This window comes from Saimiri boliviensis, chromosome 13 (assembly GCF_048565385.1).
Source record: "Saimiri boliviensis isolate mSaiBol1 chromosome 13, mSaiBol1.pri, whole genome shotgun sequence".
In the NCBI taxonomy this organism is placed as follows: Eukaryota; Metazoa; Chordata; class Mammalia; order Primates; family Cebidae; genus Saimiri; species Saimiri boliviensis.
The window spans coordinates 93936188-93954400 of NC_133461.1; the positions used below are offsets into that span (position 1 = coordinate 93936188).

General features: G+C 40.2%; 1 protein-coding gene across 10 annotated transcripts in view; it reads right to left on the reverse strand.

The window, feature by feature from the left end:
• PSD3 (pleckstrin and Sec7 domain containing 3) overlaps window positions 1-18213 on the reverse strand; it is a 682522-nt gene that overhangs the window by 135214 nt on the left and 529095 nt on the right. The window contains exon 1 of one of the 10 annotated variants that reach the window (XM_010346107.3): window positions 9150-13013. The exons of the other annotated variants lie outside the window; for them this stretch is intronic. Coding sequence (XP_010344409.1) covers window positions 9150-9308 — 159 coding nt within the window. The 5' untranslated portion in view covers window positions 9309-13013. Of the gene's footprint in view, window positions 1-9149; window positions 13014-18213 lie in introns of those variants that run through there. 10 annotated transcript variants of the gene reach the window in all.

An 18213-nucleotide genomic window follows, 5' to 3' on the forward strand; every position in this document is an offset into this window, starting at 1 on the left:
GGCCAAGGTAGGAGGATTGCTTCAGTCCAGAAGTTTAAGACCAGCCTGGGCAAAAAAGCAAGACCCTATCTCTACAAAAAAAATTTAAAAATTAGTTGGCATGGTGGTGCATGCTTGTAGCTCCTGTTACTCTGGAAGCTGAGTATTCGGGAGGATTGCCTGAGCCCAGGAAGTGGAGGATGCAGTGAGCCGTGATATGCGTGGTCCAATTTTTTCTGTGGAACTAAGATAGTTAAGAGGTCTATCTGCTTTCCATCTTTCAGAGTTCGTTAACATCTTGAGAACATCCTCTCTCATTCTTCGTGTCCTTGAAGGTCTATGAGTCCTACTGCCATTTTAGTGGAGTTTAGGTGGGTGTAAAGATAAAAGCACACTGTTATCTAAACTCTAATTTAAGAGTTAAGTTTTCTGTTCTATCTAAACACCACTGAATCACAGTCTAAGAGATCACAGCAGGGGGTTGATGAGGCACACAAATGCTCCTCACAACAGTGCCCAACCATACTAAGAGATTCCAAATGGCCTTTCTAGTTTACCTGTTTTTAAGAAGGTGTATTAAGAAAGAGAAGCGTGGCCGAATGTAGTGTCTCACATCTGTAATTCCAGCACTTTGGGAGACAGAGGTGGGAGAAGCACGTGAGGTCGGGTGTTCAAGAACAGACTGGGCAACACTCTAAGTCCTCTGTCACTACAAAAAATGAAAATATTAGCCAGGAGTGGTGACATGTGCCTGTAGTCCTAGATACTCAGGAGGCTGAGGCATGAGGATTACATGAGGCCAGGATTTCAAGGCTCCAATGAGCTATGATCTCACTACTGCACACCAGCTTGGGTGACAGAATGACACCCTGTATCCAATTAAAAAAAAAAAAAGAATAAAACAACAAAGAAAAGTATCATAAATCTATCTAAATCTGCTGATACTTTATCTGTCCCTCTGAGTGACAGTAAAGAGCTGCTTCTCTCAGAGTACTTTCCTGTTTTTGTATGTCTAGTTAGGTAGGACCCCAACTCTTTAGATTTAATTATGCTAGGAGATCGTAGAAGAAAACTAATGAAAAACTCAACCGGGATTCATTCCCTTGTCATGAGCCAATGCGGCACCAGGATTTAGAGAGGGTCTTACTGCTTCCTGTAAACACCTCACCAATGGATTTTTGAGTAGTAGAGCTGATACTGACTCCACTAAACTGCAGCTGAGTGCAAGGTGATTAGACTGTTTAGGATAGCTACATAATCTTATTTATTTACTGGCACCAAATTTTAATGTGGCAATAATAAGTACACCAATGTCTCCAGTGCCTTGGGTGGCATTTCATGTTGTAAAACTTAACTGCAGTCTACAGTCAATGGCCTATCATAAGGGGACTCAGGGTAGGGCTAGAGCCTCAGCCGGCCAATTCGGAAAAATTTTGACATGAAGCATTTCAAAGAATCTACCTAGAAAAACAAATTCCACTGAAATCAGGTGATCTATGTGCCCAAACAGGTATACTAAAGTTACCATCAGAATATGGCAGACTGGATTTTAAAAAAAAAGAAATGAAAAAATAATCTGCTTGAATGGTAGTTAAGGCAAAGCTTAAAAATCATAATTAAGATTAATGATAGAGGCTGGGTGTGGTGGCTCATGACTGTACTCCCAGCACTTTGGGAGGCCAAGGCGGGTGGATCACAAGGTCAGGAGTTTTAAGACCAGCCTGGCCAAGATGGTGAAACCTCATCTTTACTAAAAATACAAAAATTAGCCAGGCGTGGTGGCAGGCACCTGTAATCCCAGCTACTTGGGAGGCTGAGGCAGGAGAATCACCTGAACCCAGGAGGCAGAGGTTACAGTGAGCTGAGATGATGCCATTGCACTCTAGCCTGGGTGACAGAGCAAGACTCCATTTCAAAAAAAAAAAAATAATGATAGAAGAGTAACTTCCCTCATAAATTAATATGATAAATTAATGAGCAGGAAGCCATCTTGCTCAGATACTCCTGGTCTCTGCTTCACTATAGATGAGCAAATAAAAAATGTTTTCCAAAAAATCTCCTATTAGACTCTAAGCTGAATGCAATCCCCAAACTCTTAAACCAGGCATGATCTAACAAAAGGTTGCAGAATATCTTGTCACCATACATATTCCCACACAGACACTCATGATCGTTAACCACAGGTTATCATGATGCTACGAAACTCCCTGATCTTCAGCAGTGACTATCTTTAAAATGCAAGTATATATATATATATATAATTTTTTTTCTCTCTCTCAATTCCTGTCATTATTGCATAGATTTTTCTTTTTCCTGGATTCTGAAAAGGATATTACACTAAGCTTGCCAGGAGTGACAGCATGGACCAGCATTTTCTCTACAATGTTCCAGTACTGCATGGAATTTCTCAAACACCTGCTTTAGTACACCTTCCCCAGAACAAAGTGTTCAAATACAGTCTACTCATAAGTGTAGCGGAGCAAGAGTGCAGTATGACATTGGGAGTTATTTAGAGATGATGCAGAAGAGGAGTGGGACGCAGCTTCTTCTTCACATATTTTTTTCTTCTTTTCTTCACAAAATCCACACCTATACCTCATTGCTGACCCTGAGGATTTAGTCACACAAAGAAAATAGCCATTCTTCTCTGCTCTCATAATGTATAAACACATCTTTTACTTAGAGAATTCTAGAAACTGGCCTTAGGAGGATTTAACAGGAAACCAGAATTGTGGAGTGTCTTACCCTGGGTAGGAAATGACCAACAGTTGATTTATAGCCTTGCTGCTGCTGGCCAGACCAAGTAGCCCATCACTCAAGATCACTATTACAACTAGATATGCTGACCTGCATACCCTAGCCCTCTTTTGTACTTTGCCTGGCCCAGCTTCCCCTCCGCTGCCCCCTGCAGAGTCAGAGGATCCCGTGCCTCACCTCCACTGTCTCCCTTGCGCTTGACCACAAGCCCCGATTTAAGAGCTTTGTCTGGGAAATCTGCTTGGCTCCATGTTAATTTCCATTACATGGGAAGCCAAAGAGCCTGTGGTCGGTAATAGAGACAGTCAAACCAAACACATCACCTACACTTTCTTTACTTAAGTGAACATGGGTAAATAGTGACAGTGAAGATCTGCTTTTAATTATATTCAAGGGTCAAGAAATATCACTCTATCAGGAGCATAGTTTGTTCAATATTTACTTCTAAATAATGATTTCAACATCCTTAAAAAGGACATTAATTTACATGAAAGTACCAGTAGCATATGAGAAATTCACAGACACAAAGGAACTGGGGGAAGGAGGGAAATTAAGAGTTGGTGCATGGTGGGTAGCTCAAACAAATAACAAAAACCAGTGTCGCGTTGCTAGCTTTCCTAACAAAAATAAAAGAAGGTCAGCACAGTGGCTCATGCTTGTAATTCCAGTGCTTTTGGAAGCAGAGGAGGTCAGATCACATGAGGCCAGGAATTCAAGACCAGCCTGGCCAACGTGGCGAAACCCCATCTCTATTAAAAATAATTAAAAAAAAAAAAAAGCTGGGTGTGATGGTGCACGAGAATCACTTGAACCCAGGAGGCGGAGGTTGCAGTGAACCTGGGTCACGTCACTGTACTCCAGCCTGGGAGACACAGCAATATTGTGTAGGTAGTGAAAGTTTTTATTATGGGCCAAGTCTGACGCCAGTCTTCTACTTAAGAGGAATAAACAACTATCGATAATAAAAATGATATGGATAATGATAACGTGTAGAACGACCTCCCTTTTAAGACCTCCTTTGGCTAAGGATCACATTAAAACATCACAATTGTTAGTCTGGCAGAATTATACCTAGAAGAAAAGTTTAACTTCTTGCAACACAAGAAGTAGTACAGTGTAAAGATAGGCGAGCCAAAAAAGTAAAATGGACTTCTGGAGATAAAATTGTTTTTATCTTTGCACTTTCAGATTTACTTTGTTAAAAACACCTCTTCCCTAATTCTTTCACATGCCAGGATCAGAACTAATGCAGGAGGATGTTGATATTTTGACCTAATCCTTTAAGTTGTTTAAAAAAACTCTACTTGGGAGCTCATTAGACTGAGGTAGCTCTGGCATTTTAAATTTTTACATGAACAAATCATAGCCCAATGTAAACAGTAAATGGAAACTGGAAAATATACCAATCAGAAACCACCAACTTCTTTTAAAACAATTGTTTTCTTTCTCTCTGCATATCATTCTTTCTATCAACTAACTTCTAGCCATCTAAACTGTTTGTCTTGCTTCTTCAAATACTAAGTAAGAGTTTTCCCTCTCGTATCTCTCATCAGAGTGCCAGTCCCTTCTGGTACAACCCTGATTTATGCATTCCTGAATGCTCAAGTGAACTTGAAAATTATATGTGCTTAAGGTTTTCTTTTAACAAAGTCGATTCAGCTAAAGGATGAATTTATGAGGTGAAAAATGTTCTCCCTCAAGAGTAACAAAAATATATAGAGACATTTGTAGGAAAATTTTCAAATTATGGCTAAGAATTTTCTCCATTTTCAAATAGGCAGATATATATGTCCTGTTTGACCAGAATATCCTCCCCAGGCTATAGCTTTAGTCTAAAGAACATAAGTGATCTAGGAAGAAATGACAACAATCTGTAAGCCTGCCACCAAAACTTGAGGTTGCAAAGGACCATTGTAATGATTTCTTCAGGTTCCTTTGTGTATAGCCTTAATTCACAGAGGGAGCAATGATTAGCATTTATCTAACAGTGCAAAGGAAACAGCAAGCAAAGCCTATGCAGAATGAAGAGACTAGACTTGAGGGTGCCTTTCAATATTATGGCAACAGGTTCTTAAAAAGCAACGGATTAGGCACTTAGAAGAGTTTTGGAGCAAAGGACTTCCATTTTCCTTTAACATGTTTATGGTTAACATCTCCTAATATAGGAAGAGGTTTATTCAGAAGACACAGAAAACTCACCTTTGTTAAATCTAGCTCAGTCTCTAAGGTTTCTTTCACAGAGGAAATGACCCCACCAACCTCTGCAAGATTTTTAAAATTAACATTGCTCAGAACAAAGGTATAATTTTATCAAACCCCTGCATTTTAGGGATGAGTTTTGGGGAGGCGAAGTGATTTGCCTAGGTGCACACTACTACTTAGAAAGCAAAACCAGGGTAGACCACCAGGATGCAGCATCCTAACCGAGAAACCAACAGGCCATGTTTCACTATGCACCACTCAAAGTACCAGTAGTTTACTGGAAGTTCCTGAAATTTTGCTGCCACAGAAATGGATTTATTTGCTATATTATTGAATAATAGCTTTAAACAGTTCACTTGAATCAACAATATTAACTAGAGAATTCTTGATCTAATCTCTAGCATCATGCTTATTGCTCAAAAAATACCTTGAGGATTCAGCCACCCATGTTATATTTATCCACTCATGCGATATTCACCTACGACAACATGAAGAAACAAAAAGAGGTTGTGACTCCCCTCCATTTAAATGATATCAGTTTGGCAAGAGATGGGGAAGAAAAAAGTGATATTATCAACATGAAATTTTATAGATTTATGTTTTAAACCTTAAAAATTAATCAATACCAAAATAATTTATATTTGACAAATACTTAGACTCAGAGGAGGACCGTGGAAATGTCTGGAAGAAGTGAGGCTTAAATCAACATTTTCTAATACTGCACAATCCGAATTCTGGAGTACAGCTGGCCCTCCATATTCGCGGGTTTTAAAATCCTGCAGGTATCTGGATACCCAGGGCTGGTTGTATTCTACTTTTAAGAAACTGTTTCTAAATTAGAGATCAATTAGGATCTAATTGATTCTAAAATATTACTTCTGACCAAGGCAGAGTAACCAGCTGGATCTGACAGCAGGAAGGTCTGCACTGCCCCCTCATGGCCAGAAGCCTTGCTGGTAACTCTTCCAATACCAGACACCCAATGAGCAGTTGAACCCAGTCAGACTTAATTAATACATTGTAATAATGAATGCCAGTCTCCACAAAACACATACTTTCACTTCCAAAACATATTCATATTTGCATCCTGCCCATATTACCTGTCTCAGAGTTTGATACAAACATTACTATCTAGAAAAAGTCACATTCTCTTTAGAGGAAATAATAAGATTTAAACATAGAATAAAGAAAAAAAGTATATACAGAGAATCGAGTTTAAAAAAAAAATAACACCCATAGGCTGAATTTTGGTAGGCTAAATATTATTCTTCAGACGATGTCAATATGAGTCACAAAGGATTGGAAAATTCAATGTTCTTAATTTAAAATAATTAAATCAAGAAAAGCATTTAAGATATTTCACTAAAATCAAAGGCAAAACTTCTAGTTCTTTCAACAATTCTTTAACAATTTTTTCAAACGAATTTTTTAAAAAGGAATAAATCAGAGAACAAGTGTGGAACACAGATAATCAATATTTGAATAAATCATTATGTATTTAATGGCCAAGAAAACAAGCTAGAAACATCAAAGATGAAAGTTTCAAAGAATCCAAAACAAGTAATTCCAACTCTGACAAGGAGAAGTAATTATTACACCTATTCTAGAAAGAGCCAGAGTTCTAGAAAGATAATATTAAATCCCAGGAGCAAACCATGAGTTAATGGTATCTTATTTTTTACAGGTTGGGAAGACAAGGTGACGGGGTGGAGTGAGGTGGCAAGGGGGGACTTGTAATCATCAGATTAGACATCCTGAATTTTGGATAAAAAAGCCAGATAATAAAAAATGCTGTTTACATGATTAGCAAGAAGAAACACCAGCTCATGCAGTAGCTCATAACTGTAATCCCAGCATTTTGAAAGGCAGAGGTGGAAGGACTGAATGAGCCAGGAGTTTGAGACCAACCTGGGCAACATCGTGAGACACTGTCTCTGTTTAAAAAAAAAAAGAAGAAACATTGATTTAAGAGCTAAAAAATACTACTGTATAAGTAATTTGAATGAAAATTCTGATTAAAATTGGAGTAACATGTGTAACTGTGGATAAAAATGGGAGAAGTGACACTTAAATCAACATTTTACACGTCTATTATAGTATAATTATGTTCATTAATTTAGGGTACGAGCCTATCATATTATTCAGTTTATTTCATTTAGGGAACATAAATGGCTAGTAAATGATTAGGGCCACTCTGATCTAATTTCCTGTTCTAATGATTTTCTCTTAGCTCTGGTGTTCAATTTTAAGCAACTAGATAATTTAAAAAATCTCTTGTGAGATATTGGGAACTTGGATATATCACTGAATACATATCCCGGAACTTAGAGACCACATATGCCTTAAAAAAATACTAATGATCTCTTAAAAACTATTACCTCCAAGATACCATGTGACGGCCTACTGACGACAGTTCTACTAGTGGTCTTTCATACTGTTAACTCCTGCAGTGTTTGGAATATTTTTTAAAAAGTGCTTGGCCTTCTCTTGCACAGATACATGTCATATAAGAGTACCTGTACTGTGTGACAAACACAGAGGATAGTAGAGAATCTTTTATGCTAGATTCCAGTATTATACTATACAACCATAATTATGGGTGAACCCACTAATGCTTAAGTTTTCATAAGGACAGGTAGTAGGACTACAACAGAGTTATGGAGGATGAGCTCTTAATTCCCCATAGCCTCTGACTGCATACTATGGGTATAATCCAAATTAAAACATACAAAACAAAATCCAGAGATCTCTCTTAGTGTTCTTTATAGAAGCCAATTTTATAGCCATGTTGATAATCACATACATGCTCACATGTATTTAAGAATATAATAAACCATTTAGGTCTAGTTCAGCAGGAGATCATAGTCATCACACCACAGGCGGTCTCATAACAGTTTCAGTAGAAGTCAACACACCCCTATACAGGTCACATTAAAGGGCTTTGAAGACACATTTCTCTCTAAAAGATAATGCCTTTTAAAAAACAGTGAGGAGGAAAAAGCCACATTGGAAGACTTATTGGAGCCGGACAATTTGCTAATGAAGGATGGGGTCAGACTCTACTACGTCATAAAGTAAGGGGGTGAAGAGGAAGCCAACATATTTCTTAAAGTCACACTAAGATTTTGCCACCTGTCCCCTGCCATATTTTGAGGGGAAACTGTTATTGCCAAAGTCTCTCAATAATGTTATGTCACACAGGGGACAGGGAGGTAACAGGGGAGGAGGGCAGTGGGAAATGGTTTGAGGGAGAAAGCCTGATGTCACTCTCAGTGGGTCTGGATATAACCCCGAGAAGGCTGAAATGACACTGAGATCCACCTCCTGAGGCTCTCTCTGCACATTATCAAACACATGAATCTCTGTTATAATCATCTCCATCTCCAGCCCTAGAGTTCTGTGATCCTATGATTCTATTATTCCATTTTTAAACCTGTGGAGTGGGAGTGTTTCTGAGTACCCTGCTCACACAGATGGTGGTGGGAAGAATCTCAAGAATATGTTGCATGTAGTAAATGCCCACTTCACTACGTAATCACTCCCTTCACATTTCACACGAACAAAGATTATATTATCTTCAAGACAGCTGCAAAACCACAAGTGGTTTGATGGCAGCATAGCATCAGCACATATATGTGTAAGAAACATGAAAGAAGAAATTTCTCTTCATTAAATATACCTGGGGATAACAACTCTGAACCTGACATGAATGTAGTATAATAGGACCAGGTCAGACTTGTACATCAGCTCCACAGATTGGGGGTTGAGGGGAGACCAGAAGAGGAAAGGCAAAAGGAAGCAACTGAAAGATAAAATCATACACAATTATGAATATAGAGATACAACAACTCTATATTCCTGATGTTCTAAAAATATCCTCCTCTGAAAAATCATTTGTCAAGGCAACCTTTCTGAGACCAAAAAAAAGATCGATGTGCCAAACAACAGTTTCCCACAGTCATCTCATTTTGACCACTGCTTTCACCCATCTCCTCCACAATCTGGCTCTTTACAAAACTGACCCACGCCACTCTGTATCTGGAGTTCAGGTCCCGTCCCTTTCACCTGATCGCACCTGATTCCCTTAGAGCCATTTTATACTCCTCGTTACTTTCTCAGTCGATCGCTACACATCAGACACTGCCAAAGACTATCCAATTCTGTTGCCTTGCCACACAGCTGTCAATAAGATTGAAGTGGTATATCTTTACCTTGTTCTCCTTAGCAGAAAACTCTGAGGAGTTGGAAATTTTCATGGACTTTGACCTGTGAGACTGCCGCCGGATAGAATCCTCCCGGGAGTATTTCACCGAACCTGAGGTCCTCACTCGTACCTTGCTGGCACTCTGAACACTATTCACACCAATCATTTTCGAAGGTCAACTAAGGAAGGGGTTTGGAGAAATAAAAAGGCACTTTCCAACCGTTCCAAGGCTCTCACGCTGGAGGAACTCTGTGGGGTTGTGCCTGAGCAGCTCCTGAGCGCTGTGATCCGCGTTAGCTTAAGAAGCACCAGGCTGCTTCCCCCAGCATCTTCAACTACCCTGTTTGCAGCGAGTCTGATTGTTCCAGGCACAGCTCACGTCACTGGCTGCAAAGAGGAAAAAAATGCAATCCACCCCTGCTACTCGTCTCTCTTTTCCACACACACACACACACACACACATCCAACCATATTCACATACTGGAACAAATGGCAATTGGCCAGGCAAGCAATTCATTAACATTCCAAATGGCAACATTATTTCTCTTGTGATATTGTGCAGTAAGCTCATTAATGTCAACAACAAAAAAAAGATACCACAAATAACAGTCTCAAGTAATCTGCAAGGCACCATGTGGGGTAGGAACGGAGCTGAATTTCCAAAAGGAGGAAAAAAAAATATGGATGGACGTCAAAAGGCTCAATTAATTACAGGTTAGTGAAACAATGCGAGACACAAAGACATGTCAATGATCAATAATTTTCCTTTCCTTCCTGTTTCAGGCCACATACTGTTTGACAGCAATTCAAATTGTGTTGCCATTCTGAAGATTTAAATGTGTCTTGTGACCTTAGACTATGACAGCCAGATATTATTTAAACAGAAATTATGTGACTGTATGGCAAATCCAGAATAAAGATGTTCTGTTACCTCTCTAGGAGACTGACAAAATGACTGGGGGGTTAGCACATGTTAACTTTCAAGATGGCTCAGAGTGAGACCAATAAAGCTAACTCCAGACAAAAAGGAGCAAGTACCTTTTCCAAAAGCCATAAACGTTCTCTCAGTGAACACAGCAATGTGCAAGCCTCTGAGTACGAATCACAAACTGGAGATTACTAGAAAACAAGACCATTTTAGCTCCTGATATAGTAAGTGAGTTTTGAGCACGAGACTCAGGATTGCAATGCCTCACTTATCTGGCATCCCAGAGGTAGAGGCTCAGCCACCACATTAGCATCTTCTCCAATTAAAGGAGGCTTTCGTGTTAGTATAAATAACAAAACTTAAACATATTTCATAAAGACCAATCTGGAAAAAAAGGTCAGCTTCAATTCATCCCACCCCTCAGATCTAAACTTTTCCTTTATAACTCAAAAATTTATACGCTTTTTTTTTTTTACAATGTGTTGTTCAAATTTTGCAATGTACTGATGTTCTTGAGCATTATTTGAGGTAATTAAAATGTTTTAAAGTAATTATTAAATCATAATGACTAAAGTTATGTTTTAAGGTAAGGTAATTGCTTCCCTCTACTGTCAACAGGCCCAGGAAAGGGTGATGTTTGAGCCTTGGGTTCTGTTGTACCCTCATAACAGGGGCTTTCTGTCCACCTCCTTTAGATTTTATTTACTTTCCATCTCCTATTTCTAAAGCACTGGTACTTTTTTTTTTTTTTGAGATAGTGTTGCTCTGTCACCCAGGCTCTAATGCAATGGTGCAATCTTGGCTCACTGCAACCTCCGCCTCCCAGGTTCAAGCGATTCTCTCATCTCAGCCTCCTGAGTAGCAGGGATTAAAGGCACCTGCCATCATGTTTGGCTAACTTTTTGTATTTTTGTCTACATAGGGTTTCACCATGTTGGCCAGGCTGGTCTTGAACTCCTGACCTCAGGTGATCTACCCCTCTTGGCCTCCCAAAGTGCTAGGATTACGCCTGAGCCACTGTGCCCAGCAAGTAGTTGGTACTTCTACTGTGCTATAAGGAAGACAAAGACATTAATATTGGTAAAATTTTATCATCTAAAAGAATAATATATTATAGGTTTCGGAAGATCTTGGGGCTCTACTGTCCTTTGAGGTACACTTTCCTCTCTTCTTAGGAAACTGAAGCTAGTAAATAACTTTCTTAGAATTAAGAAAAATTCTGTAAAGTTAGTAATTTACAAAGCATGTTCCAAAGACATAAAGTGGTGTGCTGTAGCAGTACAATAAAATTGATCATTTGGAATAAACACAGTTCTAACTTAAGCAGATGATTATTCTGTGGGTGAAGATCTTCAGTTAACAAAAGTAAGCCTGAGGTGGAACAAAGTAAGAAACGAATAGCATAATCAAGATAAAAATTCAAAAAGTCCCGTGTAAAAGACATGAAAGCCTGCCTCAGTGTGGGGATAAAGATAGCACTGGCTTAAAAGGAACACATCCTTTGGATATTTGCCAGTCATCATAATGATGAGTTACAAAATATCTTCTGATGAACTTTATTTCTTGTGTCCACCAAAACAGTTAGATTAAAAACAACAACAACAACAACTGAAACCACATACTAGGATGTATAGAAATGGAATTTGATACACATCACTTCTGGGAATTTAGCAGAAGGACACTGTGTTTACTCAAAGACTGCTCAGCTGACGTTACTCCTGTACTGTCCCCACCAATAACCACTTTCGACAACCTGTTTAACACCTAATACTTAACAGAAGCCACTAGTTCTCTTTTTTTGTTTCTCAACTTGACAATTCTGTGAAGTGGGTGGAGGTAATACTGCAATCACCACTTTACAGATGCGGAAAGTCAGTTCAGGACACGATCACAGAGCATGCATTCACATTCTCACATGAAGTATACACGGAGCCACACTGTCTCCCTCACACTACAGCTATCTGCATTGCCCAGTCCTTTTAAAACCTGTAATAAGCCTCTCTGCAAGTCACGGGGAGAAAGCTGTCTTCTGCTCCTGCCTTTCATTCTCTGTTTCAGAACACACATTTGTATGTGGACGGAGTGAAGAGAACCCCTAGAATGCCACTAGCAGTCTCAGGCTTCACAGTAGATGACTCATGCAACATATCTGAGTGTGTCTCAAGAGGTACCTGAAAAAGCTGGCCAGACCCCAGCATCCAGAGGCCCTTGGGGCTCATGCCTCATCCTACTGATGTAAACTTCATCCCTACCACTTCTCACTCCTCCTAACTTTGTCAGGCAGGCCTTACTCTTCATTCCAGGTGATTGTGTGGGACTTTAGCTTCCACTCAGCCCATGCATGGAACGCAAGCTTGCCGCCCTTCTGAAGCTTTCCCAAATGACACTCCATCTGCTGTCCTTCTGCCTGGAACTCTGTTGCCCCATCCTGATTCCCTGCTTAGCTGGCTTCTCACCATTCAGAAGTCAGCTTCGTATCTTTTTTCAAAGGGACCTTCTGTGACCATCCTTCCTTACACAACAGCCCTGCTCCACCCCTAGTCATTCATTCTCCACCAAAACCTCCACTTCCGTGATTTTAGGGTACTTGTAGCTGTCTGAAATTATCTGCATGTCATAGTCCACAACAGTACCTGATAAAGAGCAGGAGCTCAACGACCACCTTTCAAATAAAGAAGTTTTCCATCGGCTTTTATGTCATACCACTTTCTTTTTGGAGACAGAGTCTTCCTCTGTCACCGAGGCTAGAGGGCAGTGGTGCAATCTTGGCTCAATGCAATCTCCACCTCCCAGGTTCAAGCAATTCTCCTGCCTCAGCCTCCCAAGTAGCTCGGACTACAGGCATACTCTACCACACCTGGCTAACTTTTGTATTTTTAGTAGAGACAGGGTTTCACCATGTTAGTCAGGCTGGTCTCGAATCCCTGACTTCATGATCCACCTGCCTCGGCCTCCCAAAATGCTGGCATTACAGGCATGAGCTACGTGATGTGGTGGCCCAGGCCTGTAATCCCAGCACATTGGGAGGCCAAGGCAGGCAGATCACGTGAGTCCAAGAGTCCAAGACCAGACTGGGCAACACAGTGAAAAACCCATCTCTACAAACAATACAAAAAATAGCCTGGCAAGATGGTGACCACCTGTAGTCTTTGCTACTCAAGAGGCTGGAGTGAGATCATCTGAGCCCAGGAGGTTCAGGTTGAAGTGAGCTGTGATCAGACAACTGTATTCCAGCCTTGGTGACAGAATGAGACCTTGTTTAAAAAAAAAAAAAGAAAATTTAGCAGATTTTAATTTTTCTGAGAAAATAAATACAGTAAATATAGAATGAACTTTTCCCCCAACTATGCAAAAAAGCATGCAGTGAAATTTGTTTCCTTCCCATACCAGTTTCCTGCCCAGACCCTCTGCCCAGAAACAGGAACTGATCCCAGTTTCTTATGCATCCTTCCAGAGATGATGATAATCTATCCACATGCCTGTGTGTGTGTGTGTGTGTGTGTGTGCATGCCTGCCCATCTATTTTCTTCTCATGGATTATGAATGGAAGCATGATATATATTTTTGCTAATTTTTTATTTTTATTTTTTTAGTTAGAGTCTCTCTCCACCACCCAGGCTGGAGTGCAGTGCCATGATCTTGGCTGACTGCAACCTCCACCTCCTAGGTTCAAGCAATTCTCCCTGCCTCAGCCTCCTGAGTACCTGGGATTATAGGCACCCATCACCGTGGCTGGCAAATTTTTATGTTTTTTAGTAGAGATAGGGTTAAGTCATTTTGGCCAGGCTGGTCTTGAACTCCTGACCTCAGGTGATCCACCCTCCTTGGCCTCCCAAAGTGCTGAGATTACAGGCTTGAGCCACCATGCCTGGCCTATTTTTGCTATTTTTCTTTTAATTTTAGAGATAGGGTCCTGTTCTGTCACTCAGGCTGGAGTATAGTGATGCCATCATAGCTCACTGTGGCTATGAGCAAAGATCCTGGACTCAGGTGATCCTTGCACCTCGGCTTCCTGAGTAGCTAGGACTACAGGCATGGACCTGGCACTACCAAGTCAGACCATTTTTTTTTTTTTGGTAGAAATAGAGTCTTTCTATACTGCTCAGGCCAGTCTCAAACTCATGGGCTCAAGTGATCCTCCTGCCTCAGCCTCCCAAAGTGTTGGGATTGTGGGTTTGAGCCACTGGGCCTGGCTTTGCTATTTCTTGCTCTTTTATCCCTTATCAAGATCATGTTACATTATCACACACAAAGCCATGTTACTCTTGTTAATAGCATCATAGTATTCCAGCAGGTGGAATATTTACCAGGGTCTTATTATTGGACATTTAGTCTGCAGTCTTTTGCTACAATAAATAATGATGCAGTGAACAATATGCCTGCCAGTTCATCACATCTTAACGTTGCAGTATGGTTTTCCAATTGTTTTCTGAACAAGTCTTATTTTCTTCTCCTACATTATCTCTCAATGCCCACAATCATAGTATTAGGTACATGTGGGGTTCACAACTAGATTCAATATGAAATAATCGCTTCAAAGACATATTGGATGACCCTGTCCTGCCCCATCTGGCTCTGAGGCCTTGACTGTTTATAGACATGAGCCAGCCTGTCACTGAGACAGTCCGGTCGGCTTGCCATAAAATAAAAGCAGGCTTCCTGGAGAGAAGCAGCTGCTTAAAGGTAGAAAATAACTTTCCATAAAAGCTTTAGCAGAAAGTGAAGGTGACTTCCACAACAAATCAAAATTGCAGGAAAAATTTAATGAAGCAAACTAATGAAGAGGAAGGCTGGAAACTGGCACTTCACCTTCTGATGCTTTCTCTAAGGAAGCCATGTGGTAGATATGCCCTGAAAGGCTTCTAACAGGTGACCTAGTTAATGGTCATCAGACAAACTCTCTCAACCTCTCAACAGAGTACCAGAGAAATAACTCAATGTAGTTTTTTGGTGTGTCTACTAGGTACCAGGTGCTGGGGATGCACAACATTGATACCATCAGACCCATAACTTTGAGCAGCTCATATTCAGTCATGGGTGGGAGGTAGAGGAAACCAGAAATTCTATTGCCATGATTACAATGATGAATATCTTCAGGGTATCAATGAACTGAAAGGCTTTCAGATCCCAAGTGAGATTGACAGGAGAGTATCAAGCAACACCAGGTAGATGCTTCCCTCTTTGCTAAGAAGATTATCACGGAATCATTAGTAGGAAAAGCTGAAGACTGAGCTATGAACTCTGGAGAGAAGCTAAAGTGGAAATGAATTAAAAATACCAATTGTCTAGAGGTACAATTAGCAGGATACCAAGAAGGGCTGGTGAGGGAAGAGAGGCCTGAGGTGTGAAGAGGAACTCAGCCTCAGCTTATTTTCACAACAGAATGGCAGTTGTAACATTCAGTTAATTCAGAAGGCTCTCATGGCGGTCGCTAGTTTCCTCAGATTATTATTTGCTTGTACTGAAACAGAGTAAAGTGACAGAAGGCTGATTTGGGAGAGGGCAGGGGCTCGCCAAGACTTTCTGTCCATGTTTGTCACGTGGCCCAACATATTCAAGAGGCTAGTGCTGCTGTTATAAAGAGGCTAATAATTCTTTCTGGACCATTCATTTGGACTTATTATTAGAGCTGGAAGGGACCTCAAAAATAATCATCTTCAATCTCTGTATCCTATAGATGACTCCTGAGACACAGAAACAAAGTGACTTGCCCAGGAGCTTGTAACTATGCAGTGACAAAACTCAGTCTTGTGCCCAGGCTTCTTAATTACCAACACAGAGGGGTTTTTTTTGTTTGTTTTTTGTTTTGTTTTTTTATTTCCCTTCTATGCTATTTATTTCTTGAAAGCTAAATATTCCATGAACGCACATCTGTGTGTGTGTGTGTGTGTGTGTGTTTGTGTGTGTGTATGGTTTTAAGGAGCAGGGAATTTAATAGGCAACAAAAAAGGGGGAAGACAGAAAGAAAAACCTCCTATGCAGAGACAGAGGGAGGGGGGCTCCAAAGCCGAGAGATGGAATTTTTTCAGATTACATTAAGGCTTGAAAAGTTATATTGAAGTGGAAAGTTCAAGGCTGGGCAACTGACTCTAGAAGTGAAATGGAGGTCGGCCACTCATAAGAACCATGAAAAGGAGACATGGAAAAAATCAACTGTACCAATAACGTAGGAACTCGTCTTGGAGTCCTGGAAAGAATGTGACAGCTTCCTGTCCTTGACATGGCAGGAGGGAGGTACACATCCTTCTGTTCTCTGAGTGCTATTTTTTTTTCCATGAAGTAACATGACTACAAAGCAAATGAATCTTTCAGAGAATGATAGCTACTACTGTTGTTAAGAATCCATAAACACATAAATAATCACAAGGGTAAACAGATACATTAGATAAAAACATACTGCTTTATCTTTCCTGTCTTCTTCCAGGCATTCCCTGCTGATATTTTTCTAGTCTAGCGATCTATTTTGAACCCCAGCAGATGGTGGCAGCCTAGGTTCTTCTAACACACTATACCCAGGATGAGATTCAGATCCTCCAGATGCTCTAGCCACATGAGGCCTGATGCAGGCTCCACCGCCCAACATCTGAGTCTGCACCAGAACCCTCTTGCCATGTGTCACTCACTAACCCACCACCATGATGGACACACCACCACTTTTCTAAATGGGACTCAGACCATTTCTCCCGGAATTAACATTTGGCCTACAGTGCCAGGCTACCTTTTCCTTATTCTCTGGTCCCTTACCCTTCGACCCTAGCCTGGTGGGCCAGTTTCATACACCCTTCCCTTTATTTCCCCTGCCCCTTTTCTGAAAGGTCCAGTAAGGCTTGCCTTTACCCATCTCAACTGGACACAAAACTGAAACATTTTTCTCTAGCAGTGGGAGCTATGGATTTCCTTAGTCTGTAAGGCATCGCTAGAATGTATACTAAATCAGCCTTAATGAACAATCACTATAAGAACTGGAGGTTAGAAGTAAAAAAAAAATCCTATGATTCGTACAACCTATGAGGACACATCACCTCGCTCTAGCAGCCTTCAATCTTCCTGGAGCATAATATGCTTTTGGTTCCATCTGTTCCTCAAACATACAAAGCAACAGGATAGGGAAAAAAATCTTTAAATAGTACCTTCTTACATTTCAAATTAAATAACATTCTTAAGGTGGGGGGAACACCCGTGTAAGTGAAACAGTTTTAAACTTGAAAAAAACATCATTTTTGCCCTCATTAACAAGATCAGTCGGGTAAGATGTTTTAGGCCAGATTCATGCATTAGATTTGCTATTTAGAAGTATAAACAATGCAGAGCAAAGACAGCCTCTGTGTGTTCATACACTTAACTCTGTGTAGCTGACGATGCCACAGTCAGCTCAGACCTTTCCAACTATTATATGGAGAAGAAACACAAAATCGTGAAGCTACAGGGCCTTCTGGAGAGCAGAAAAACCTACCCTATATACCTGAGGTATTATAAACTCTTCATTCTGTGCTATAAGAAGGTATTCTTAATTCTAGCCTAAAATAAAAACAAAATGCAAATACAGAAATGCTATTTCACACCCCCAAAAGCTGTTCATCAAGATGAGTAAACCAATAATTGTATATGAGAGGGTGAGTGCTGAGAAAATACTCTGTTTCAAAAGCTAATCCAATAAGCCTGTCCATAATTAGCTCTAACATCTAGTGTCAACTCAACAAATATTCCCTAAGTGCCTAATACATGCCAGTCATTGAAGCTAGGAGGGAATAAAACTATCAGAGATCCCTGCCCTTGTGCTTCACATCAAAGACAAATTATTCTCTAAGTAAAAAACAATGCCAATCAAAGTACATGACCCTACTTGCATTTTTTTTCAAAAAAGATTATTTGAACAGAGACAGAGAGCCACATTTTGCTGTCTCATTTTCATTTTTCTAAAGTCCTCTAAAATCACCATTTCCTTTTTCATTTCTTTGATTAGTTTGCTTGGTAGTCTGGGTCACTCACGAATTTCTATCAGTCCTTAATAATGTCAAGCCATATTTAGTTTCACCAAAAAATGGTGAACATTTCGTACAATGTAAGAGTAACTGCTATAGTGCAAAAGACAAAACATCTGGTTAGATTCTGTTCAACACTTTAATTTCCCTCGCTCACTATG